Consider the following 24,510-nt stretch of genomic DNA (forward strand, 5'->3'; position numbering starts at 1 on the left):
TAAGGCAGAGCCAGTGGTGTGCCCGCCAGGCTCACCCGTGGTGGAGGGCGGAGCTGCGGTGCTGGTGAAGGTGAAGGGCGTTTTAAACAGGGTTCCGGGGCACTCCACGGCCCTCCGGACGATGGTCCCATTGTCTCTGCAGATGGCGATCAGGCAGGCGCCCAGCCCATCGGTCGTGTTGTAGATGACATCCCCATAGGCATAGGTCCTGCCCTCGTAGGTGCACGTACAGGCTAAAGACGGACAAGTACAGGGCTCAGTCTGAGCCCCCAGCTCCTAGGCCCCCAAACCAACCGGGTCCCCCTTACCCTCGGGGCTGTGAGTGCACTGGAGGCCGCTGGAGGTGCAGTCACTGGGGGAGGGAGAGAGAAGAGCTAAGCCAGCAGGGCACAGGCCTCAGTGTGCCCACCTGGCCCCGCCCAGCACCCGCACTGGCTCACCAGCTCTGACAGTTCTCCGTGCTGGGAACCCTCGTGCCAGCATCGTAGTAGTTCCCATCTCCGTCGTAGCAGCCACTGCACTGGGCCACACACTCCATCTGGTCCTCGTTGAAGAATGGCTTGCTGGACGGGCACTTCGGGTAGCAGCCTGGGGTGGACACAGGGCGGGGAGAAGACTCACGTCTCGAGCCAGGCGTCGTGTGCGGTTGCTGCACCGCCGTCTCTGCCTCCCTGTCCCAGGGGCGGACATGGGGCGGCAGGAGCCCCTGGCCCCCTCGCCTGTGTGCTGTCCTGGGGTGACGAGGTGTGGCCTCCCCATAGAAGCCTGTCCTCACCTTCCAGGCCTGGCAGGTCCATCAGGCAAAGCCCACTGGGGTTCCGGCAGGTCTTCAGACAGGGCGCGCCGCAGGGCTGGTAGTGCCACTCGCACTGCCCGTGTGGGTTGTAGTAGTCGCAGAACAGAGCTGAGCGAGGGGGAGAGAGGTTGCAGGTGCCTGCCAGCTCACCCTCCCACAAAGGAGGCATCTCAGGCTGCACCCACTGGGTTCCAGGCTTCCTTCTCATCCCTGCCCTCAAAACTGGCCCCCAGGGAGCCTTCCCCTTTGGGGGCAATGTGTCTGTCTGGTTTTTACACACAAGAGCACGCACACACACATGTAGTACACGCATGTCCTTGTGTGTGCACACATGCCCGCCAGGCCCCCGAGCGGCTGCAGCTGCACCTCCTCTCACCCCCAGGGACAGCCCAACTCACGGCAGACGTCCGGGGTCCGCCAGGACACGCACACGCCCGCTTCGTGGCAGGCCTGGGCGTAGGCGGCCACGGCCGTGCAGAAACACTCGCAGTCGCCCCCTGAGTCGCAGGCGCAGGCGTCGCTCACGCAGGCCTCGTAGTACCTGGTGGGGTCGACCTGGGGCAGGGCGGGGGCTGCTCAGCGAGAGGCGCCAACCGCAGCCCCTGGACGGCCGGCTGCCCACGAGCAAGCTGCACTGCCGTCTGAGCAGCCGCCTCGGGCCTCCTGTTGCCTCTCTGGCCTCACCCCGCCACCCTTCCCTTGCCTCTGCTCGGTGCCTCACTTAGCTGCAGGCCAGCCCCCCCGTGACCCTGCTGTGACCTGTCCTGTCTCCGCAGGGCCAGGGGGTGCCCTGCCCCGGTCTTCCCTCCCAGGCAGCAGAACCCAGGGAGCCCGAGTCTTGCATTTGCCACCATGGACAGTGCCATCTGAGTCAGAGCCCGCTGTGTCACTTCACAAAGGATTTTCTGATCGAATGGGCAGGGCACTGGCGGGGGTGGGGGGGTGTGGGGTGGCTGTGATCCAGGAGGACCTCAGGGCCTCACACAGGCCAGCCAGCCTCAGGGCAGACCAGTCCCACCGGCTGCCTGCTCATCACCGTGCACAGTCCGGGTCCCGAGATCCACGTCAGCGACTGTGCCCTGCGGTCCCTAAGTGGCAGGAAGGGCTGTGGGGAAGGGCCCGAGGCCATCACGATTCTCTGCTCTCAGGCGACCGGGCTGGACTGGAGGCGCCCTGAGCTTTGTCCGTGTTGGGGCTGGCAGCTCGGGGAATGTGCAGGAGGACAGGAGATGACCCTTGGGGCCCGGGAAGCCTGCAGCCCCGCTTCCAGGGGGTGAGGCTGAGTGTGGTCAGGGAACGTGGGGCAGGGCTGGGGATGCCGGCAGTGCCCCGGGGGAGGGCCACACAGTGTGCCCTGCACAACGGTCGGGGTCAAGGCCGTCCTCAGAGGGCCAGCTCGGGCCAGACGCAGGTCCCACCCCGACCCTGCTCACCTGAGAACGGCAGGCGCTGAAGGTGGCGCTGTTGATGATGCTGCACTGCTTCTGGGCCCACGACCTGCGGTACGGGTTGGTGGTGCAGGGGTCCCTGGGGGCCAGAGCGTCCGGGCACGACGGGGAGAATTTCCAGCTGTTGCCAAACTCCAGCACGTCGCTCGCCACAGACTGGCTCCGCGTGGTGAAGTCGTTGAGGGCGTTGTCGTCAAAGTTCCCGCACAGCCCGCAGACCCTCCCCTGCAGGGACAGCACAGGGCATGTGGGGCAGCGCCGGGGGAGACACAGAGCCTGGCCCGAAGGTACGGCTGCAGGGCACCCACTCCTCAGGCAGCACTCAGCAAGCTTTCGGGAAGGCGGGGGCACTCGGGGTCCTGCAGTGGGCAGGTGCCTGCCTCGCCCACAGAGCCTTAGCCCGGTGGGCATGGAGCCGCTGCGTGCAGGGACCAGGGAGCCAAGAGCACCTTCCCCCCAGGACTGACACAGCCCCTTGGGAACTGGGAGTGTGCCTGGCCCCCGCTCCCAGCCCCCAGCAGTCCGTCAGCTGCCAGACCACACTGCTGGGCCTGCTCTAGGAGGGAGAGCTCTGCGCCCGCCCGGGGGTCCTGCAGACTGCAGCCCCCACCTTGTATTCATGGCGCAGCCGGATGATCACGCTAGTCTTCCGGTCCCAGGACACGACCACGCCGCCATGGGTCTCCACGGTCAGGTAGACGCCCATGTACCGGACCCTGTAGGGCAGGTCTCCGCCCGGCCCCCTCTGCAGCACCCTGTGGGTGCCCTCGTGCAGGATCAGCTCATAGCTCTGCAGAGAGGCACGGGGAGGCGCTGCCTGCAGGGAGCTGAGGGCCCAGCTCTGGGCCAGAGCCCCCTCCCCAACGTGGCCCAGGCGGGCACCAGGGTGCTTGGGGTCATGAGGCATGGGGCTCGCATTAGGAGTGAGCCAGCCTCCCGGCATTATCCTCAAGCTTGAGGTGAGAGGCTGAGGGGCAGCAGAGGCCGAGGGGGAGCTTGGGGGCCGTTAGTGGTGGGGGGAGCGCAGAGCACAGGGGGCAGCAGGAGAGCATGTGGCCCCCTCTCAGCCCCCTCGGACCCCTGCTTCCTCACACCCCTTCCCACCTCGGAGCAGGTGGGAACTGCCCCCAGCCAGCAGCTGCACTCTGTGCTGTGAACCCCGACCTCCCTCTGCTAGAAGGGGTCATCCCCAGGTGTAGTGGGCTGAATGGAGGCCCCCCAAAAGACGCGTCGAGTTCTAAGCCCCAGAATCCACAAGTGTGCCCTGATTTGGGCAAAGGGTCTTAGATGGGATGAAGTGAAGGGTCTGCAGATGAGACCATCCTGGATTTAGGGAGGGCCCAGACCCAGGGACAGGATGGGGGAAGGACACAGAGAACAGGCCACGTGAGCTCAGGGCAGAGACTGGGGGGACGCAGCCACAGGCTAGGAGCCCCAGAAGCTAGACGAGGCAGGAAGGACCCTCCCCTGGAGCCTCTGGAGGGAGGCCCAGACCCAGGAGAGAGCGACTCTCCTGGGTGTCAGGACCCTGGGCTGTTGTCTGGAGGCCCAAGGCCCCTGCGGGGGCTCGGACAGGACTGCAGAGGGAGGGGGCGGCGCCCAGGCTCCCTCACCCCCAGGAAGATCTTGATGGCCTTGGAGCAGGTGACGCCCGTGGTCCCGCAGGGCACGTTCTCGGTGACGATGCGGAAGGTCCCGTTGGCAGTGTCACTGCCCACACAGTAGTCCTGGGGCGGGGAGAAGAGGGTTGTGGTCACGGCCCCAGCGCCAGCATCACGGCCCTGGGCAGGGAGGGGCTGCGTACCTGGGCCAGCGTGTACTCGCAGCTCCCCTCGAAGCCATAGCGCTCACCGTCGAAGGTGAGGAAGTGACCGTCCCCATAGGCCACACAGGTGCCCAGGCAGGGCCGGTCGCTGCACTCCCACCTGCGGCCCCTGCAGGTGCTGCGGGCAAGGAGAGGCGGTGCCGTGACAAGGACGTGGATCCAGCCCCTCTTCCATAAAGCAGGAGGCGGTGCTGCCCCCCCAGGGCTCCAGGGGTTCACAAAGCAGGGAGTCCCACACCCCACACCCTGGCCCACCCTCAACGCTCAGTGCCGGGGTGCAGGCAGTCATGGGGGCGGCTTTAACTGGCCCTGCCATCTGCTGGGCAGAGGAGGCCAGGCCCTGGGCTTGGTCCAGGGAAGAGCAGACCGCCCGGGGCCAGCTCTCCCTGTGCCGTTGGCCCGCACCGCCCTCCGTGGCCCCTCCACACACCAGGTGTTACAGTCGACCTTGATGACCTCCCCGGGCTTGTAGGCGGCCTCGTTGTGCATACAAGGGCAGTCCTCCTCGGCCACGCAGCCTCCGCTCCCGTCGGACAGCAGCCCCACGGGGCAGACACAGCCCGATACACAGTGAGTGCTGAACTGCAGACAGGCGGGTGTCCGTCAGTGGTTCCTCTGCCCCCGGCTCAGGGACGCCGCCCACCCGGGCCCCCGGGCAGCACAGCCACGCCCTTCCAGCCGACTCACACAGTCCACGTCTAGGGTGTGGCAGCTTCGCACGCACTCAGCCCCCGGCGCGTCCGCAGAGGCGTTGCTGCAGTCGAGGAACACCATAGGGGCCACGCACCCTGTGGAGACAGCCATGCTGGGAGGGCCTCCCGGCAAGCCGCAGCCCTCCCCTCGGTCATGGGGGGAGCACGGGGCCCCAGGGGCAGAGGTCCAGGGGAGGCCGCACCTGTGCTCTGCTCCGTGGCCCCCAGACAGCTCAGCCTCCCGCTCACACACGAGCTACGAGAGACGGGGGTGGGGGCAGTCTGGGCTGCTGCCCCACTGCCCCTGCCCAGACCCCGGCCGGGCCCCAGGCCTTGTCATGAGGAGGGGCGGGCACCTTCTACGGGGCTGTGATGAGGACCCCACCCCCCACCCGAAGGCACTGGGTGAGTGAGTGGAGGCTCCAGGAAGGGCCCTGGACGCGGGCGAGGGTAGGGGTGGGGTGCGGCAGGGAAGCGGGTAGGCTGGGGCAGGGCTGCACCCAGGCCGGCCCTCCGCGGGCTCCAGACCCGCAGAACACGTCCCCGGGCCAGAGGAGCGGTCCCTCTCAGAAGGGCTGAGGGGCGGGCAGGGTGAAGGCCCCTCCGCGGGGAGCCCCTGTGTTTCCGTGTGAAGCAGGTGGGATAGAGTGGCAGTGGGGAGAGGCCCCTCACCACACCACGCCGTTGTCGTGAACAACCTCCCCTGGAGCCAGCACCGTGCCACGCAAGTAGCAGGGACAGGCCTCGGCAGGGACGCAGTCACCCGCGTCGTCCAGGAAGGTGCCCCGGGGGCAGACGCAGCCGTCCACGGGCACGAAGGCCACGTCGCAGGAGACGTCAGGCTGGCTCAGGGAGCGGCAGGTGGGCTGGCAGCTGTCCACCACGTGGGCGTAGCTCTGGGTCTTCGGGCAGCTGCTCGCGTACTTGGCTGGGGGGTGGGTGGGCAACACGCAGGTCAGCGGCCGGGTGGCCTGTCCCCGCTCACCTTGGGCACGTCCAAACTGGGACTGGAGTGGCCCAAGGCTCGGCTTCCCCTCTGGGGGTAGGGAGGAGCCCTGAGCTCTCGCTGAGGACACGTGGCAGGGGGTGTCCTGGGGTGCCCAGTCCCCCCAATGCCCGTCTAGCCAGCTGGCAGACACTCACTGCACACGCCGTCCCTCCAGCCGCTGAGCAGCACGCCCCGGGCGGCGCAGGCCTGGACGTAGGAGGACAGGGCCGCACACATGCAGTCCTCACTCTTCTCACAGTTGCAGGTGTCGAACAGGCAGTTCTGGGGGGCGTACCGGGACGTCAGGGACCCCAGCCCACCAGAGAGCCTTCTCTCCCTGTCCATCCTTCCTGGGACCCCCATCTGGGCCAGAGACACAGGGCAGCCCCGAGCTAGGCGTAAGGCCACGGGGTTCGGGGGGAGTGGATGCGCTGCCCTGAGGGACGGGAGAGGCCGGGCTGCACAGGGACAGGGTTGATGGATGGCTCTGTATGGGGCCAGGACAGCGTCTAGCTGGGATTCTGGATCCATCACAGGTTGGGTTGCCTATGAGGGGCGTGGGTTGCGGGGGGGAGACTAAAGGCAGAAGCTGGAGGTTGTGGGGGGGAGGGTGCTGGCAGGCCCAAAGCACCCCCAAAGTGGGCCTGGGTCTTCCATCTGTGGACACGCACATCTGGGGGCCAGAGCCATGTGCGCGTAAGGGTTTTGGCTTCCAAAACGGTGGCCTGTGAGCCAACTGTCATGGGTGGAGTTGTGTCCCCAAGAAGACTGTGTCCCCGTCAGGCCCCTGTGAACGGCCCTGTTGGAAATGGGCTCCTTGCAGGTGTGTGGAAGCTCAGATGAGGTCATTAGGGTGGGTCTGAACCAACACGCCTGGTCCCCACGAGGAGAGCTTTGGGCACAGACACACAGGTCTGGGTCCTCCTGGAGACGAGCAGAGGGTGGTGCCACCTCACGGCCCCCAGAGGTTAGAGAGGCAGGAAGGCCCTGGGGTCCTGCCAGCTTTGTGATCCAGGACTGGGGTGCTGTCACCCCCCACCCCGCACCCAGTCTGCGGTCCTTTGTCACGGCCACCCCAGGCAACAAACACACCAGCCGTGGCCGTGTCCCTCGAGCGGGCCTGACCCATGGCCATGGAGGTGTGGACCGTCCTGCTCCCGACACCCCGCCCCACCCTGGGTGCTGGCCGGGGGTCTCACCGAGTGGAAGGGCCCGGGGCTGATGACGGAGTGGCAGGGCGAGAAGGGCCCGGCAGGGCGGGTCAGCAGGGAACACCAGTGTTGAGCGTAGTTCTCTGGGCGGGCGGGGGGCGCATGGCGGACGGTCATGGGCACTGCTCAGCGCTCACCAGCCTTCCTCCCACACTGCCTCCCCTGCACCTGTCCACCCGCCCAGCCCCGCTTGGCGCCCCCAGGCTCTGTGGCCAGTGACTCCCCCAGGGACACTGATTACAGGCTCACTGGCTATGCTAAGTGGGCACTGCTTACAGGGCAGCAGGCGCCTTCCCGGGGATGAGCCCCCAGCCTGCCAAGGACCCTGCATCCCCCTACCTGGTCACCCCCAGCCCCAGCCTCACAGCTCCCAGGCCCAGACCCGGGGTAATCCAAGGGCCCCGGGGCTGCTGGACACACACCGTTCTCCACGCTGAGTGAGCACGGGTCCTCGAAGCTGTTCTTGACGTTGGGGCAGGCGGCCTGGGTCTTCCAGGTGTTGGCGAAGGCCGCAGCCGTGGCCTCCACCACGCCACTGACGGTCCGGAAGTCGTCGGCCTGGTTCTGGTTGAAGTTCCCACACAGGCCTGGGGGCAGGGGTGGGGGGGTGTGAGCATCAGGGGGCTGCCCAGTCCGGCCCAGGCTCCCCACACCTGCAGGGCCCACCACAAGGTGACTCCACCCAACCAGAGTCCTGGGAGGTAGGCTCCAGAACTATCTGCAGATGACCTCTGGTGGGAGGGGGAGGTCAGCCCCAGCGTGAAGCCTGCCATGAGGGCAGCGTGCCCTGTGCTTCACCCTCCCAGCCACTGTCCCAGGCCAGGGTCCCCGCCTCCCAGGCTGCGTCCCCGCCCTGGCTGCCCATCTGCTTCCAGCCCTCCCCCAGCCTCACCGCACATCTGGCCGCGGTAGGCGGGGTCCAGCCGGAGGAACACCTGCATGAGGGGCACCAGCTGCACCTGCAGCTGCAGCCAGGGGCCCGTCTGCACCAGGATGAAGAAGGACGACGGCCTGAAGACCGTGACGTCCGCTGCAGGGGGTGGGGGGCGGTCAGAGGCCTGCGGTGCTGACCAGCCTGAGTCTTGGGTCTCATTTCCGCCTGGCAGGAGCCCCAGCCGCCCCTCAAGGGCCCAGGAGCCGGGCAGGAGCCGCAAGTGCATGTGCCTGCGACCGCCGACCGCCCCCGCCCCCCCCGCCGCCCCGCGAGGCCGGTCCTCACAGAGCCGCCGTGAGCCCCGCCCCCCCATGCAGGCGAGAACCGCATAGACCTGGGAGAGGCCGGGCTGGCTCTGCGCCGCCACCTGGAGGCCCCGCCTGGCCTCACAGGGCTCCCCAGGGCCACGTACCTACAGACATGGGCAGCTGGGAGTAGATGGAGTTCACGAACACCCCGCCGTTGGCCTGGATCTGGACGGTCTGGCGAGAGGAGGCGGGGCTGCGGTCAGCGAGGGGAGGGGCCAGCCTGACGCCCCAGCGGGGGACCGCCTGCCCCAACCCCTCCCAGCCCCCGGCCGGGGCCTCACTCACCGTGTCCCCTCCATTCAAGCTCAGTGTCACTGTTTTGAGGCAGTTCTCGTTGTCGGTCAGGCCGCACTTCCGCAGCTCGGCCAGCACAGTGAGCGCGCTGTCTGCACATACCTGATGGGGCAGGACACCCCACGTGCTGGGTGGTCAGCCCCCCACCGGGCTGGGAGCCCCATGCCCTGGAGGTCCCTGCGGGGGTGGGGAACTCGCACGCAGTCACCTCGGGACCGCTTGTCTCCGGGCCCCACGAGTGTGAGCTTCTTCTGGGAATGGAACCCCGGGGGCTTCACCGCTCTGATGGCCATCGGGGTACCCTTCCTGGGGCAGAGGCGGGGCCAAGGGCCCCGGGAGGCCCAGCAGGCGGGGCTCACCTTGGTGAGGACGTAACTGCAGTCCCCGTGTACGTCGTAGAGTTTCTCGTCGTAGGTGGAGATGTGGGACCCGCCCTGGACGGAGCAGGTGCCTGGGCACGGGAGGTCCTGGCACTGCCAAAGTCCCCCGGAGCAGGTGCTGGGGGGAGGGGGAGCAGAGGGGATGTGGGGAGGGGTGGTGAGCCCCATCCCGGCAGGGCGGGGCCTGGGGCGGGGCCTGGGGCGGGGCCTGAGGTGAGGCGGGACTGGGCGGGACCAGGGCGAGGCGGGGCGGGGCATGGGGCGGGGCTGGGGCGGGTCCGGGGCGGGGCATGGGGCGGGGATGGGGCGGGTTCGGGGCGGGGGCGGGGTGGGGCATGGGGAGGAGCAGGGGCGGGACCAGGGCGAGACGAAGGGTGGGACGGGGCGGGGCGGGGCGGGACCGGGCGGGACGGGGCGGGGCCGGGCGGGGCCGGGCCGGGACCTACCAGGAGGTGCAGCTGGTGTTGAAGGAGGCCCCGGGGGCGTAGGTGCGGCCGCCGTGGGTGCAGGGGCACTGCCGCAGGGGCAGGCAGCCCGTGTGGGTGACGTCGTCCAGCACCGTGTCTGCGGGGCAGCAGGGGTGGGGCACGAGCTCTCAGCGGGGGCTGGGGGCAGGTGTGGGAGACACTGATGGGAGGCAGACGTGAGGAGGGGCAGAGGCCGTCGGGGGGCCATCCCCGAGGGCCCGGAGCACCTGCCTGGGGGGCAGAAGCAGCCGTCCACACAGTGGTCCTCGCACAGCTGGGAGCGCTCGGGGTTGGAGCAGGTGTCCACACAGGGCGAGCCGCACTCCTGGTGCTGAGTGTTCAGGGGGCATGTCTGGGCTGCGGGGGGGAGGCAGCGTTTGGCCCAGGAAGCCACGCCTGCCCCCGCCCGCCATGTGCCACCAAGGGTCCGGGAAATGAGGGCCTCTTGCCCTGTCTAGCTGTCTTCTGGGTGAGGCAGGAGGAGAGGGGACCATGGGTCCCATGCCCCTGAGGACAGCCTCCAGACCCCACCTGGGTTCAGGGGGAACCCTGCTCAATGTGCCAGGACCACCCTCTGGGCCCCCAGATGCCCAGGCCTTGCACCACCCCATGCTCTCCTGCCATCCTCTCACTGTGGGCCCCCAAAGGGGTCTGCCTGCCGGGGGTCCCCAGCCAGGGGCCAGGCGTCATGCTTGGGGCCACCTCCCCCTACTCTCCCCGGGGCACTCACGGCAGAGGTCAGGGCCCCTCCAGTTCTGCGGCTGCCCCCCCGCGTGGGCGCACTGGCGGGAGTACTCGGCGAAGGTGGCACAGGGGCAGGTGGGGCAGCGGCACAGGTCCTGGGTGCAGGCGGCCACGTACACCTCGGTATCCACCAGCCCGTGGCACGGAGTGAAGGCGGGGCCCAGCAGGGTGCGGCGGCAGACGCCCTCCTGGGGGACAGGACGGAGGCTGTGTCCTCCCTGGGGCTCATGCGGGGACCCCACCCTGCAGCCTCTCCCAGGCCAGGGAGCCCCCTCCCCTGTGGCCCCTTCATCCCTCACTGTCTGTCCTCTCATCCGTACCTCCACCCACCTCTCCTTCCACTGCTCTGTCTGTCTATCCATCCAGGCCTCCACCCAGTTGGCCAGCTGTCCACCTACCCCCACCCCCCACATCCTTCTCAACCCCTGACACCTTGCCATGCTCGGTGTGGAGTCGGCTTGGTGACCTATGACCCTGGACCCCCCACTCCCACTGGGCTGCAGGACACACCTGCCTAGGAGGGGCGCAGACCCCACCCTGCAGAGAAGGGGCGGCAGGAGGGCCTGCCCCCCGGCCCCCTTGGCAGCCCCAGCGGGGTCAGCGCCAATCTGCTGATGGCTGCCCTCCTTCAGCCCCCACCCCTGACCAGTTCCAGGGCCTCATTTACAGCTGCTGGTTCCGCTGATTTCGGGGATCCTGGAGCCTCTAGATTCCGGAGGTGGGATCTGCCCAGCTCATCGGAAGGGCTTTTCCCTGACTCCCCAAGTGCCCCTCTTGGTGGTTCTATGTCTGGGGCCGCCACAGGCAGGCGCTTACCTCGTCTGTGCAGTTGTCAGCAGCGGGAGAGGGCAGGGGGTCCTGACACTGCTCCGTGGGCCCGTCCAGCTTCTGCAGGTTCCCAAACTGTAGTGGGCTCAGCCTGGCGTCTGCAAAAGCAGGCCCTACTTGCAGACCCTGGGGGGCTCTGGGGGCAGAGCTCCCGCCTGTGCTCAGGACCTCCGAAGCACCCCCTCTGGGGCATCACTAGAACTGTTGACACCCCTGACTTGACCCCTGCCCAGCGCCCCAGTGAGACCCACCCCTGCACCTCCAGCTTCCCAGGGACTGTGCTGGGGTCGGCCACCCACCACGCCTGGCCCCGGGGCACTCACTGTGGGCGTAGAACTCACTGACAGCCCGGAGCCCGTTGAAGTCGCCACACAGGCCACAGGTCTGGTTGGCGTACTTGGGGTCCAGCTCCAGCTGGGGGCGGGGGAGAGGCAACTTCAGTCTCTGCCGGCCCCCCCCAGCCCCTGGGGCCCCCCCGGTGGGAGGCATGGGGCACCCTCACCAGGGCGCTGTCTTCTCCATTCCACATGAAGGTCAGCATCAGCCGGATGTTGATCTTGACGTAGGTGCTGCTCCGCTCCACCAGGAGTCCCGCGCGGCTGTAGGGCAGCTCCTCCCTGGACAAGAGTCCAGTGCTCCCACGCGTCCAGCCCCCTCCCCGCCTGCTCCGACCCCCGCCCACCTTGGAGCCGGGCCCCTCCACGCCCCGGCTTGTGCTCACCGCCACCCGTTGATGAGGACCGAGCCGTTGGAGACCTCCAGCACGAGCCCCTGTGATCTGAGGACGATGTGGGTGATGGTAGGCCTGGAGCCCAGCAGGCCGCGGCGGAGCTGCAGGTTGAAGTCCTCGTAGGCGGAGCCGCAGTGCGCGGAGAAGATGTAGTTGCACAGCCCGGGGAAGCGGAAGACGTCGCCATCGAAGGTCTTGTAGTGGAAGTCGCCCCACGTGCTGCACACCCGCCCGCCGTGGGCCGCGTTCAGGGCTGTGGGGAGCGCGCGGTGGTGGGGTGCGGCCTTCCCTGGGGCCAGGCCCCCGTGTGGGATGGGGACCCGCCGCCCCCTGCCTCTCTCCCCTCTGCCCCAGATTCTCGCCCCTGCCCAACCCTGAGGGCCTCACCCCAGCACCTGGGCCGGCCCCCAAGAGAACCATCCACAGGGCAGGCACCCAAGGCCATCTAGCTGCTCAGCTGCACACACGGTCCCGGCTTTATCCCCAGGTCTGTGACCACCCCAGAGGCTGGCAAACAGCCCCAACCCTGTGGGCCATGGGCGGCGTCCACTTACGGCTCATGGTGGGGAAGACAGTGATGGGCGGGATGAAGGTCAGGTGCCGGGCTGTGAAGGGAGCCAGGTCACACACCGAACATGGCCAGGCGGGGACCAGCCGCCATCCCCACCCCCAGGACCCCTCACTGGCCACCCTGGGGCAGCAGGGGGCCGCAGGCCAGCCTGACCCAGCCCAGGGAGCCCAGGACAAATGCTGTCCCTGTAGGACGCTCCCCGTCCGCCCACGACACGCTCCTGCCCAGGTCTGAGTGTGTCCCTGCTTGTGCGTGTGTGTGTGAGCATGTGAGTGCAGGTGGGCAGTCGTATGCACCACATGTGTGTGAGCGTGTCTGAGCCTCTCTGCTCAGTGTCTGTTTCCTCAGGGCCCTCTGCTGCCCCCTCCTGTGGGCAGACGGGTCCAGGGGCGTCTCTGTGGCAGGAAGCCGATGTGGAAAGGGGAACCCTGCCGGCTCCGTGCCGGGCCCTCCCCGCCATGCCCGCCCTCTGACCAGTCATCTCAGGCTGCTGACTTGTCCAGCTCTGCTGCTCGCCGTCCTGGGTGTCTGCAGGGAAGGGGAGCAGGAGTCCATGAGAAGCTGGCCGTCAGGACCCCGCCCCGGGGCGGCGGGGTCTCCGAGGCTGCACGCTGGCGGCCCCGGGAACCGCGCCCTGTGCCCAGAGCTGACCGCCCCCCATCTGCATGGTGTGCACCTCACTGTGGCTGGGGTAGAAGGAATCAGGAAAGGGTGTCGGCTCGCTGACCCCAGGCCACCCCAGGGAGAGCGTCTGGCCCCCTCCACACACCCCTCGGAGAAGGACAAAGCTTGGCTTTGTGGGGAGAAGGACACACAGGTTGGAGAGGCTCCCGGGCGTGACTTAGCAGAAACCCAAGACTGCAGCCAGCTCCGCCTTCGAGCCCCAGCCCTGGGCAGGCGGGAGGCCCTGGGGGCCCAAGGCCACCTTGTGTCCCCCACCACTGGGGGCGTCCCTCCCGGGTCTAGGTGCCCCCGCCACCTCGGTGAGCAAGACTGAGCCCCCTCCAGGCCCCTCTCTGTGAGGCTTGGCCTGGGGCACCCCGCACACATGGCCCCAGAATTCCTTCCTCACGTCGGTAGGGCTCTCCCCGCTCCGCCCAGCCTGTGCCATGTGGGGAGACGGAGGTGAGGCCCGGAGGTCCCTGTGTCCCTGGAGGGGTGCTGCCCGGCAAGGGGTGCTGGGCTGGCTCTGCAGCCGCTGCACCGGGCTCGGCTCCCTACACTACCTTCCGGCCAGGACGCTGGCCCGGAGGCCATGGGCACTGGCCTGGCGTTTCTCTCTCCTCGTCAGGGCCCTGTTGGCCACGCTTCTCCCTGCCCACCCTGACCCCCGGCCCCGACCCCAGGCCTGCAGCCTCTCCTGCACGTGCCGGTCATTTTATCCACCCCCGCTTCGAGAAACCAGGGGCTTCACATGGACAGGCTCACACGGCACCCCTTCTGGGGCCAGGTGACCACCTGTGAACCTGGCTGGTCCAGAGCTCGGCCAGGGAGATGCCCACCACCAACCACCCCATCTACTGCCGTCCGGGCACACATCCCCCGATGGGAAGCCCCTCCACTCAGGGCCAGCCTCACCCCCTCACCCCACGGGGGCTCAGCCCAGGGGACACCAGTGTGAGACAGTGGATACACGGGATCCAGGCTGACGTTTCTGTCGGCCTCCTGTCTGCGCTCAGAGATGGATTAACAACAGGAGCAGCTTTGTGTCCTGAGAACACTGCAATGGTCATCGCTGGGACGGAGGGGCCAAGCCCCGTCTGAGCAAGATTAGGGCCACGTATTTCCTACCCTTGGGGCAAGGGAGACACATGTGCAGAAAGGCTCCTTGAGGGTGAAAGAGGAGGGGTGCCCCCACCAGAGGGGCGCCCCCACCAGAGGGGCACCCGCGTCAGAGGGGCACCCCCCGTCAGAGGGGCACCCCCACCAGAGGGGCGGCCCCACCAGAGGGGCACCCGCATCAGAGGGGCACCCGTGTCAGAGGGGCACCCCCACCAGAGGGGCACCCGCGTCAGAGGGGCACCCCCCGTCAGAGGGGCGCCCCCACCAGAGGGGCACCCGCGTCAGAGGGGCACCCCCCGTCAGAGGGGCACCCCCACCAGAGGGGCGGCCCCACCAGAGGGGCACCCGCGTCAGAGGGGCACCCGTGTCAGAGGGGCACCCCCACCAGAGGGGCACCCGCGTCAGAGGGGCACGCCCCACCAGAGAGGCGCCCCCCACCATGGGTGATGCCACGCTCTCCGTAGGCCTCGACTCAAATCTGTCTTGGAGGAAAGTTGTGCACGCGTGTCAGGGAGGGTCCTGGGGCAGTTAAGCGTGTGGAGAAAGAAGTCAGATAACTGGCCAAAGGTGAGCAAAGGCCTGGAAGAACTGACCTCCGTAAATGACTTAGCTGCCTCTTTCCTGGTGGCTCAGACGGTAAAGAACCTGCCTGCAATGCAGGAGACCCGGGTTTGATCCCTGGGTCAGGAAGATGCCCTGGAGAAGGGAGTGGCAACCCACTCTAGCCTTCTTGCCTGGAGAACCCCATGGACAGAGGGGGGCCTGGCGGGCTCCAGTCCACGGGGCCGCAGAGTCGGACATGTGACCGGCATGCCCCACTGTGGGGATGCCCGCGCCCTTTCTGGGGAGGGGGTGGGTTGTGTGGAACTGCTGCATGGTCTCTCGGGACTGAACAAAGCACTTCTCTGTGCCGTTCCCACGTGTGCTGTGGCTCTAAGAACAGGCTCTGCACCTTCATCTACAGCTTTTGCCCCCTTGAGAGATGCACTTTTCACTGAAGGCCGAGGGGAGTTTGCGTCCTGCCTCGAGGCCCCGGTGGGCGCGTGGCCAGGATTCCTACTCCTCATCCAGGCCGCCCGGATCCAGGTCCTCAGGGAACTGAGGTCTCCCTGCGGCCTCTCCCACATCACGGTCGCCACGGTGAGCATCTCCTTCTGGCAGGAAGGAGCCCCATTCGAGGGACTTGCCCTCAACAAGAGAAGGGGAGTGGGCTCACTGCAGGCCCGCTGCCCCGGGGCTGAGTAGGGCCACGGCTGGCCAGACAGGCTGGCCGGGCACCTGAACTGCACAGCAGATGCCAGGCGGCATCTGGTACCCTCACCAGGAGTTGCCACGGTTCAGCCCCCACCCCAAGCCTGCCTGCCCTCCAAGAAAGGCGGCCTGGGGCAGAGGCTCTACAGACTGTCTGCCCACCCCTTCACCACCTCCTTTCCATTGGTGGAGAGGGCCTCAGGCGGTGCCCAGCTGCCAAGACTCCTGAGCATGGGGGGCCTGAAGGAGTGACTGTGGGGCCCGGGCCCAGGCCAGCCCCGCTGGGCGCCGCTGCCCGCTCGTGCACAGTGAGTGTTAGGGCTCTTGGTGCTTCCCCGGCTGTGGGGCCAGACGGGCGGCTGCAGGTGAGGAGAGCGAGAAAGGCCACAGGGCGGGTGTGGCTCCAGGAACAGCCAAGAGTCTGATGGGGCTGCCTGGAGGCTACTGCCTGGGCCAGCCCTGAGGGCAGAGTGGGAAATGCAGCTCCCCGTGGGCACCTTTTGTGCTGACTCTGCCCGCTTGGCTCCGTGGCAGTGGGGGGTGGCCTCACAGAGACCAGAGAGACCCCCCAGCCCAGGCCCCTCACCCAGCGCCAGCCCCTCCCATCCCCGAAGCCAAGACCCTCAGTTTCCCCTGAGGTTCTAACTTCTCCCAGCTCAGGCTGCCCAGGAGTCCAGGACACGCAGAGCCCCGTGGAAGACACGCTGTCCACTATGGGCCTGTGGGGGCCGCCCCTGCTGTGTGGGGAGAGTGAGGGGCTGCATCCTTACCTGCTGTGCCCGCTGAGAGTAGGGCCACGAGGGCCCACAGCAGCGCCGGGCACCCGCTCAGGGCACCCATCCTGGGGCTGGCGCAGCGGTGGGCGGGCGGCCAGAGGGAGTGGGGCGCAATGCTCACTCCCCTGGGGGCCCTGGGGCTTATGTAGCAGGAGGCCTTGGCCCCGAGCCCAGCTCCCAGGCCACGCAGGGCACTATCCTCCCCCACGACAGCCACGTGTGTTTGCTCTTGGGGAGGGCTGAGGCACGCAGGAACCCGGAGGAGGAGGGATTTGTGGTTCTGGGCCCCAGAGACGTGGGACCCCCCCCACTTTTCCCCGCCCCACCTCCCAGCAGCGTCTGAGAGTCAGAAGGGAGGAGGCGGGTGGCAGGGCTGGCAGAGCCCCCCTGGAACAGGGTCGCTGTGACCACCCAGGCCCGCTGCTGCCATGCCCGCTCCCAATAAGGTAGCGATGGGCCAGGTGAGGGCAGACCCTGGGCCCGGGCAGCGCCCCCGTGCAGAGGAGGAGGCTGTGGGGGTGCCGTTCCCGAGGAGTGAGGAGGGCCGGACATCTGCTCCCCGCAGGAATGTGGAGGCTGTGGGCGGGGGAGAGCCTGCCCCCAGGCTCACAGGGGTCCCAGAGACCCCAGCCGTGCCAGCAGGACCCAACCAGGTCTCTGGGCTCCTCTCCGTCACTAAGTTCAAATTCAAGGGAAAACTGGCCTTGGGAGTGAGGTGAGGGTCAAACAGAACGCAGGCCAGGAGCCAATCCCCACGTGCGGGCCGGGGCGTCCATCCTCAAGGCCTTGCCACCCCCTCCCACTCGGGGTCCCCCACCAACAACAGGCTGAGCAGGGACCCACGTACAAAGGGATGTACTCCTGGCCCCCAGCAGGGCTGACGGGGCACGCTGGGGCTGGGGCTCTCCAGACCCCAGCGCCCGGCCCAAATGAGAACCCTGAAGGCTCAGCTCCCCGGGCCGGCGTGGCTGGTGGTGGAAGTTCGATGGTGACCCTCGCCCCACAGTGCCCTTCTTCCAGCCCACAGTTCTCCCCGGAACTCCTCCTCTGGTTCTTCCCGCCACTGGGCTCCTGACCCCAAACCTGACGTGTCTGAGCACAGAAGGCCCTGGGGTGCCTGACCTGCCCCCCAGTGGGGGGCGGTTTCCAGGCTTGCGTGGTGAACACTCAGCACCTGGACCCACTCCCCTCAGCCACCCCGCCTTCATCTCCCTGATGAGTCCATAGACGTGGAATTTCTGGGGCAAAGGGAAAACCCACCTTAAAGCTGTGGGCGTCTTTGACCGCCATCACCCCGCCGCCCTCAGCTTGGCCGAGGGCCCCGCAGGCCCTGTTTCTCCTCCTGGCTCCTGGTGTTTCCGGAGCACCTCCGGCACCAGCGAGAGTTGGGTGGAGCGGCCCTCCTGCCGACCTGGGTCCTGGGTCTCAGCAGGAGCTCAGGCTGCCCTCCCGCCCCACGCTCACTGTCACCCCCTGGGCTGGGGCTGCGTGGCCTCCAAAGTTCTCTCTCAGGGACCCAGGGGTCCCAGTGGCAGAGAGCACAGCTGGAGGGGCTTCTGGGGGAGGGGTCTCCGGGGGAGGGCTGGGCAGGGGCCCCACAGGACCGGCCTGGGGGTGCGCTGGGCCCCTGCCACCCCCGTGCCCTCAGGCTGTGGCTGTGCCTGGCCTCCCTGCAAACACGGGGCTCTGCACCTGGTCCTCGTGTGTGTGGGGGGCACACTGAGACCCCTGGAAGGAAGGAAGGAAGGAAGGAAGCGGGAATCTGGCCCCCGAGCTGTGCCCCTGTGCCCAGCCTTCTCCCGCCTCCCCGAAGCCCCGGCTCTCGGTCTGTGCCCCCAGCCTGACCCCAGTTGGACACCGTCAGAGCTAGCACATCCCTCCGGCCATCCTGCGTGGCCAGAATCCTGCAGCCACTCGGGGCAGCCCTGGCCCCCACCGCCACCATGTGGGAGCAGCTGGGCACCTGGGCACTTAGGGCAGTCTCTTCAAGCTTTGCGGTTGTCCTCTGCACCCTTCACCTCACCCCCCACCCCCAGAAGGAGTGCTCCATGTAGCCGGGCTCTGGCCCATCTGCTCATGGCCGGCACACAGTAGGCACTCAATAAATGCACCGGAAGAGTGAGCCCTCGCTGCCCTGTGCCCCCCCGCCATGCCATCAGCATCCCTGGGCAGGGTCACTGTGGGCGGGGTCGCGGGATTGAGACATCCCGGATGTAGGCCACAGAGCCCAGCCTGTTTGCTCAGCGAGTTTGCCCCTTCACAGTTGAGAGAGCCGAGAACAGAAGAACAAGGAAGCGGCGTGCAGCTCTGCCGGGAAGGGGGCCGGGGCCAGGCCTCCCGGGGCTCAGGGAGGCTGCGGGACGTGCCAGAGTCCTGCCCTGCCTGGGGCACACCCTGCCCCGTGCTCAGCCCGCGGGCCTCAGGCAGCCCAGATCCCACCTGCAGAAGAGACCCCCACAGACAGAGCCCAGAGCCGGGCTGCCCCGGCCAGTCCCTGGCCTTGCCGGAAGCCCCGGGAACGGGTCATCACCAAGGCTGGGGCCCTTCTCCGCTCATCCCTCCCTGCCCACCTGCCTCCCACCACAGCAGCGCCAGGTCAGGGCCGCAGGCGCTGGGAGGCATCAAGCCTCAGGCATTTGCTGAGTGCTGGCGGTTTGCCCTGCTCTGCACTGCACTCCTTGGAGGGTCTCGGACGGTGTGGCACAGCCTGGGGGCTCAAAGGCCTGGCTGACTCTAGGCCTGCCCAGGGCCTGGCTGGCTGTCTGGGGCTACAGACTTCTGCTCCCCAGAGCGCCAGGCATCTGGGGAATGGAAACCCACCCTTCTCAGACCAGACGGGGTCCAGACATCCCAGGTCTATGCTGGGGGAGGCGGGGGAGGGGCCGATCAGTCCCCCTGGGAGACCCAGTCCCCAGAGCGTCCCCCTCCCAAGAAGGGCTGTGCCCACTCCCCTAGCCCTGCCCAGGGCTGCAGGAGATGAGGGTGCCCCCCCCAGGGGGCCCCTGCCCATCTTCCGCTTTTCCCATCCTCACTCAAACCCCTTTCCTTGCCCAATTCCTCTCCCCTCCCACCCTCCTTCCCGCCTTCCTTTCTGCCTTCTAGTAAATTCTGATGCTCCCCGAGGGATACCTCCCAGGGCCCTGGGGATCTGACGCCACCAAGGAAGAGCAAGTTCCCCTTGGAGCTCACAGCACAGAGCTCTGTGTGGGGTGGGGCAGGGTGTGTTGAGGACGTGGAGGAGCCAGCCTTCCGCTTAGGAAGCGGCAGGTGCAAGGGCCCTGTGGCAGGAATGAACGTGACCCTTGAAGGGTCTGGAGGCACCTGGTATGGCTGGGGCACCTCAAGAGGGGGTGGGACGCGGTGGGCGAGGTTGGAGGAAGGAGGACTCAGGGCTTCCTGTGAATTTGGGGTGCAAGCTACTGGAGCACTTAAAGCGTGGAAGCCATAGGGGATCTGGATTTTGTTTCCCATCTGTCTATGAAATGCCCTTTGTGGTCGCTCAGTCGCTAAGTCACGTCCGACTCCTTGCAACTCCTTCCCCTGGAACATGGCAGGGTTCCCTGTCCTTAACTGTCTCCTGGAGTTTACTCAAACTCATACATAACATAAAATTTGCCATTTTAAGTGTACATTAATTGGCATTAAGTACATTCTAGGTGTGTGACCGTCGCCGCTATCATCCCTGGAACACTTTAATCATCCCACAGAGACTCGTACCCGGGAAACAAGTCCCCTCCCCGTCCCCCAGGCCTGGCCTCGCCCTACTTCCTGTCTCTGTGGATTTGACTCTTCTGGGTCCTCTTGGTACTGGATTATTTGCTCTGCACAATGTAAGTTTCATCCACGTGGTAGCTTGTGTCAGAATTTCCCCTTTTAAGGTTGAATAGTACTCTATTGTGTGAATATACGACATTTCACACATTCGTCCCTTGATGGGCATTTGGGTTCTTTTCACCTTTTGGCTGTTGTGAATAAAGCAACTGTCAACAGACAGGCGTAAATATAGGAGCCCCTGCCTTCAATTCCTCTGGGTATGTACCTAGTAATACTAAATCATATTGTCTCTGTTTAACCTTCTGAGGAATCACCAAACACAGAACCATTTTACATTCCCAGAAACAATGCCCAAAGGTCCCAACTTTTCCACATCCTTGCCAACACTTGCTATTTTTCCTCTTCTTTATTTTTTAAGTGTTTATTTGGCTGCACCAGGCCTGTGTTGCAGCATGGCAGATCTTTTCAGCTGCAAACTCAGTTGCAGCACGTGGGTCTGTTTCCCTGACCGGGACCCCTGCATGGGGAGCATAGAGTCTTAGCACTGGATCACCAGGGAAATCCCTATCCCCGCCTTTTTAATAAACAAGATATACTCACTCGCTGAGTCATGTCTGACTCTTTGCAGCCCTACGGACTATAGTCCACAAGGCTCCTCTGTCCAGGGAATTTTCCAGGCAAGAACACTGGAGCGGGTTGCCGTTTCCTCCTCCAGGGGACCTTCCTGACCCAGGGATCGAACTGAGTCTCTTGAGTCTCCTGCAGCGTCAGGCAGGTTCTTTGCCACTCGAGCCACCTGGGAAGCCCTCCTTTTAATAACAGCCAGCCCGACATGTATGAAGGGGCATCTCACCAAGGTCTTGATGCGCGTTTCTCTAATGGCTGTTGAGGTTGAGCATCTCTTCATGTGCTAATTAGCTATTTGGATATCTTCTTTGGAGAAATGTCTATTCAAGTCTCTGGCTCAGGTTTGTTTGTTTGGTTGGTTGGTTTTTTTGAGTTGGGTTGTTTCTTTTTTGTTGTTATTGAGTTTTAGGAGTTCTTAACATTCTGACTCTCCGGTGGACCACGTTTTGTCAGAACTCGGATATGCAAATGATACTACTCTAATGGCAGAATGTGAAGAGGAACTAAAGAGCCTCTTGATGTGGTTGAAAGAGGAGGGTGAAAAAGCTGGCTTGAGACTCAGTATTAAAGAATTAAGATCATGGCATCCAGCCCCATCACTTCATGGCAAATAGAAGGGGAAAATGTGGAAACGAGTAACAGATTTTCTCTTCTTGGATTCTAAAATCACAGCAGACGGCGACTGCAGTCATAAAATTAAAAGATTGTTGCTTCTTGGAAGGAAAGCTATGACAAACCTAGATAGTGTATTAAAAAGCAAGGACGCACTTTGCCGACAAAGATCTGCATAGTCAAAGCTACGGTCTTTCCACTAGTCACGTACAGATGTGAGAGTTGGACCATAAAGAAGGAAGAGTGCAGAAGAATTGATGCTTTCAAACTGTGATGCTGGAGAAGACTCTTGAAAGTTGCTTGGACAGCAAAGAGATCAAACCAGTCAATCCTAAAGGAAATCAATCCTAAATATTCATTGGAAGGACTGATATTGAAGTTGAAGTTCCAATACTTTGGCCACCTGATGCGAACAGCCATCTCATTGGAAAAGACCCTGATGCTGGGAAAGATTGAAGGCAGAGGAGGAGGGCAGCAGAGGATGAGATGGTTGGACGGCATCACTGATTCAGTGAACGTGAGCTAGGGCAAGCTCCAGGAGACAGTGTGGGACAGGGAGGCCTGCCATGCTCAGTCCAGGGCATCACAGAGCCAGACACGACTTAGCAACTCAACAACAGTGTTCTGAATATTGATCCCTAATCAGATATACGATTTGCAAATGTGTTATCCATTTTGTTGGTCTTGTCCTTTGATGCAGAGGTTTTAATTTTGATGTAGTCCAATCTATCAATTTTCTTCTGCTGCCTGTGTTTTTGGCATCACATCCAAAAATCATTGACAAACAGAACATCACAAGAATTTCCCGCTAATTTTCCTCTAGGAGTTTCATTGGTTTAGTTCTTACATTTAAGCCTTTGATCTAATCTTCATATATGGTTTCAGATAAGAGTCTAACTTCACTCTTTTACTTGTGGGTATCAAATTTTTTTCCCCAGGACCATTTGTTGAAAAGACTGTTCTTTCCCTCATGGAATGGTCTTGGCATACTGATCAAAAACCGGTCGACACTGACAGACGTGTCTGCCAGGGCTCATGATCAAAAACCGGTCGACACTGACAGGCGTGTCTGCCAGGGCTCATTTCTGCTCTAGCTGTGCTGTCCTGTTGGTCTACACGTCTGTCTTCATGGCGGTACCACAGTGTTATGCGTACTGTAGCTTTGTAATAAGTTTTGAAATCAGGAATCAGGAAGAATTAGTCCTTTAACTTTGTTCTTCTTTTTCAGGAGTATTTTGTCTATTCCCTTGAGATTCTATATGAATTTCTGGATGGATTTTTGTATCGCTGCAAAAGCACCATTGGGATTTTGATAGGGATTATGTACAATCTGTAGACCTCTTTGGGTAATATTGTTATCAGTATTCAGTCTTCAAATCCATGGATATGAGATGTTCTACTATTTATGTGTTCTTGAATTTCCTTTAGCAAAGTTTCGTAATTTTCATTGTACAAGTCTGTTGCCTCCTTGGTTAACTTACTCCTAAGTATTTTTTTGATGGTATTGTGAATGGAATTACTTTCTTCGTTTATTCTTTGGGTTGTTCCTAGCTAGTGTATAGCAGTTGATGAATTCATTCATTAGCTCTGTTTTAGTCCATTTCAGCTGCTATTAAAAAATACCACAGACTGGGTTGCATACAAATGACAGAAATTTATTTCTCACAGTACTGGAGGCTGGAATTCAGCCAGCATGATAGGGTTCTGGTGAAAGTCCTCTTCCTGATTTCAGACTGTCAACTTCTTGCGAAGTCAGCAGGAGCTATGGATCTCTCTGGAATTGCTTTTATAATGCACAATCCCATTCAGGAGACCTCCATTCTCATGACTTAAGCACTTGCTAATGCCATCACTGTTGAGGGTTAGAATATCAACATACGGATTTTGGAGGGAAACATTCACATCATAGCAAGCTTGAATAATTTTTGGTGGAATTTTTAGAAATTGATACATATAAGTTCATGTCATTTGTGAACAGGGATAGTTTCTTTATCTTCCAGTGTGGGTGCCTTTTATTTTTTTTCTTGTCTAATTGCTTTGGCTAGAACATCTAATACTGCATTGAATAGAAGTGGTGAATGTAGGTATCATTGTCTTGTTAGTGATTTTAAAGGAAAGGATTTTATCTTTCAGCACTGAGTATGATGTTAGCTGCGAGGTTTTCATATATGGCCTTTGTTACACCGAGTTTCCTTCTATTCTTAGTTTGTTGAGTTTTCTTTTTTTTTAAATCATGAAAAAGTATCGAATTTTGGCAAGTTCTTTCTCTGCATTGAGATGTGGGGTTTTCCCCTTTTCATTCTATTAAGGTGGTGATTGGTTATTTTGTATGTTGGACATCTTGCATTCCAGTAATAAAACTGGTCGTGGTGTAGAAACCTTTTAATATACTTCTGAATTTTTTTGCTAGTATTTTGTTGAAGATTTTTGCATAACTGCCCATAAGAGATATTGGTCCATACTTTTTTTTGCTTGGACCAAAGTTTTCTTTGTTGACAGGTTTTTGATTGCTGATTTGATCTCCTTAATAATTTTGGCCCATACTTTTTTTTGCTTGGACCAAGGTTTTCTTTGTTGACAGGTTTTGACTGCTGATTTGATCTCCTTAATAATTTTGGCCCATACTTTTTTTTGCTTGGACCAAGGTTTTCTTTGTTGACAGGTTTTGACTGCTGATTTGATCTCCTTAATAATTAATTAATGTCAACCTCAGATATGCAGGTGATGCTACGTTAATTGCAGAAAGAAAGTGGAGCTAAGGAGCCTCTTGATGAAGGTGAAAGAGGAGAGTGAAAAAGCTGCTTTAAAATTCAACATTCAAAAAACTAAGATCATGGCATCTCATGCCATCACTTCATGGCAAATAGATGGGGGAAATATGGAAACAATGTCAGATTTCATTTTTCTTGGTCTCCAAAAATCAATGCAGATGGTGACTGTAGCCATGAAATTAGAAGACACTTGCTCCTTGGAAGAATAGCTATGGCAAACATAGACAGTGTATTAAAAAGCAAAGACATCACTTTCTCATCCTACTGACAAAGATCTGTAGAGTCAAAGATATGGTTTGAGTCATGAGACTTGGACCACAAAGAAGGCTGAACACCAAACAATTGATGCTTTCAAACTGTAGTGCTGGAGAAGACTCTTGAGAATACTTTGGACAGCAAGGAGATCAAACCAGTCAATCGTAAAGGAAATCAACCCTTTCAAATCAACCCAATGAATACTCATTGGAAGGACTGATGCTGAGGCTGAAGCTCCAATACTTTGGCCACCTGATTGGAAAAGACTGATGCTGGGAAAGACTGAAGGCAGGAGGAGAAGGGGGCCACAGAGGATGAGATGACTGGATGGCATCACTGACTTAATGGAGATGAGTTTAAGCAAACTCAGGGAAAGAGCAATGGACAGAGAAGCCTGGCATGCTGCAGTTCATGGTTCACAAAGAAGCGGACATGACTTTGGTGAC

The 24,510-nt window shown here is 62.3% G+C and overlaps 1 protein-coding gene across 1 annotated transcript in view; it reads right to left on the reverse strand.

The window, feature by feature from the left end:
• The window catches only part of LOC139180732 (mucin-5B-like), a 32,334-nt gene extending 16,174 nt beyond the window's left edge, over nucleotides 1-16,160 (reverse strand). The window contains exons 1-30 of the mRNA XM_070783133.1: nucleotides 16,020-16,160; nucleotides 12,691-12,744; nucleotides 12,200-12,250; nucleotides 11,637-11,898; nucleotides 11,418-11,532; nucleotides 11,239-11,329; nucleotides 10,904-11,013; nucleotides 10,074-10,275; nucleotides 9,575-9,700; nucleotides 9,323-9,440; nucleotides 8,856-8,994; nucleotides 8,488-8,598; nucleotides 8,307-8,376; nucleotides 7,853-7,990; nucleotides 7,383-7,547; nucleotides 6,949-7,043; nucleotides 5,905-6,031; nucleotides 5,434-5,689; nucleotides 4,965-5,017; nucleotides 4,757-4,857; nucleotides 4,500-4,651; nucleotides 4,049-4,187; nucleotides 3,858-3,971; nucleotides 2,855-3,034; nucleotides 2,230-2,469; nucleotides 1,195-1,351; nucleotides 776-904; nucleotides 441-588; nucleotides 309-352; nucleotides 36-233 (exon numbers count right to left, since the gene is read on the reverse strand). Coding sequence (XP_070639234.1) covers nucleotides 36-233; nucleotides 309-352; nucleotides 441-588; nucleotides 776-904; nucleotides 1,195-1,351; nucleotides 2,230-2,469; nucleotides 2,855-3,034; nucleotides 3,858-3,971; nucleotides 4,049-4,187; nucleotides 4,500-4,651; nucleotides 4,757-4,857; nucleotides 4,965-5,017; nucleotides 5,434-5,689; nucleotides 5,905-6,031; nucleotides 6,949-7,043; nucleotides 7,383-7,547; nucleotides 7,853-7,990; nucleotides 8,307-8,376; nucleotides 8,488-8,598; nucleotides 8,856-8,994; nucleotides 9,323-9,440; nucleotides 9,575-9,700; nucleotides 10,074-10,275; nucleotides 10,904-11,013; nucleotides 11,239-11,329; nucleotides 11,418-11,532; nucleotides 11,637-11,898; nucleotides 12,200-12,250; nucleotides 12,691-12,744; nucleotides 16,020-16,089 — 3,955 coding nt within the window. The 5' untranslated portion in view covers nucleotides 16,090-16,160. The remainder of the gene's footprint in view (nucleotides 1-35; nucleotides 234-308; nucleotides 353-440; nucleotides 589-775; nucleotides 905-1,194; nucleotides 1,352-2,229; nucleotides 2,470-2,854; nucleotides 3,035-3,857; nucleotides 3,972-4,048; nucleotides 4,188-4,499; nucleotides 4,652-4,756; nucleotides 4,858-4,964; nucleotides 5,018-5,433; nucleotides 5,690-5,904; nucleotides 6,032-6,948; nucleotides 7,044-7,382; nucleotides 7,548-7,852; nucleotides 7,991-8,306; nucleotides 8,377-8,487; nucleotides 8,599-8,855; nucleotides 8,995-9,322; nucleotides 9,441-9,574; nucleotides 9,701-10,073; nucleotides 10,276-10,903; nucleotides 11,014-11,238; nucleotides 11,330-11,417; nucleotides 11,533-11,636; nucleotides 11,899-12,199; nucleotides 12,251-12,690; nucleotides 12,745-16,019) is intronic.
• Between the last annotated feature and the right edge of the window lie 8,350 nt (nucleotides 16,161-24,510).

The sequence above is a fragment of the Bos indicus genome, chromosome 29 (genome assembly GCF_029378745.1).
Source record: "Bos indicus isolate NIAB-ARS_2022 breed Sahiwal x Tharparkar chromosome 29, NIAB-ARS_B.indTharparkar_mat_pri_1.0, whole genome shotgun sequence".
In the NCBI taxonomy this organism is placed as follows: Eukaryota; Metazoa; Chordata; class Mammalia; order Artiodactyla; family Bovidae; genus Bos; species Bos indicus.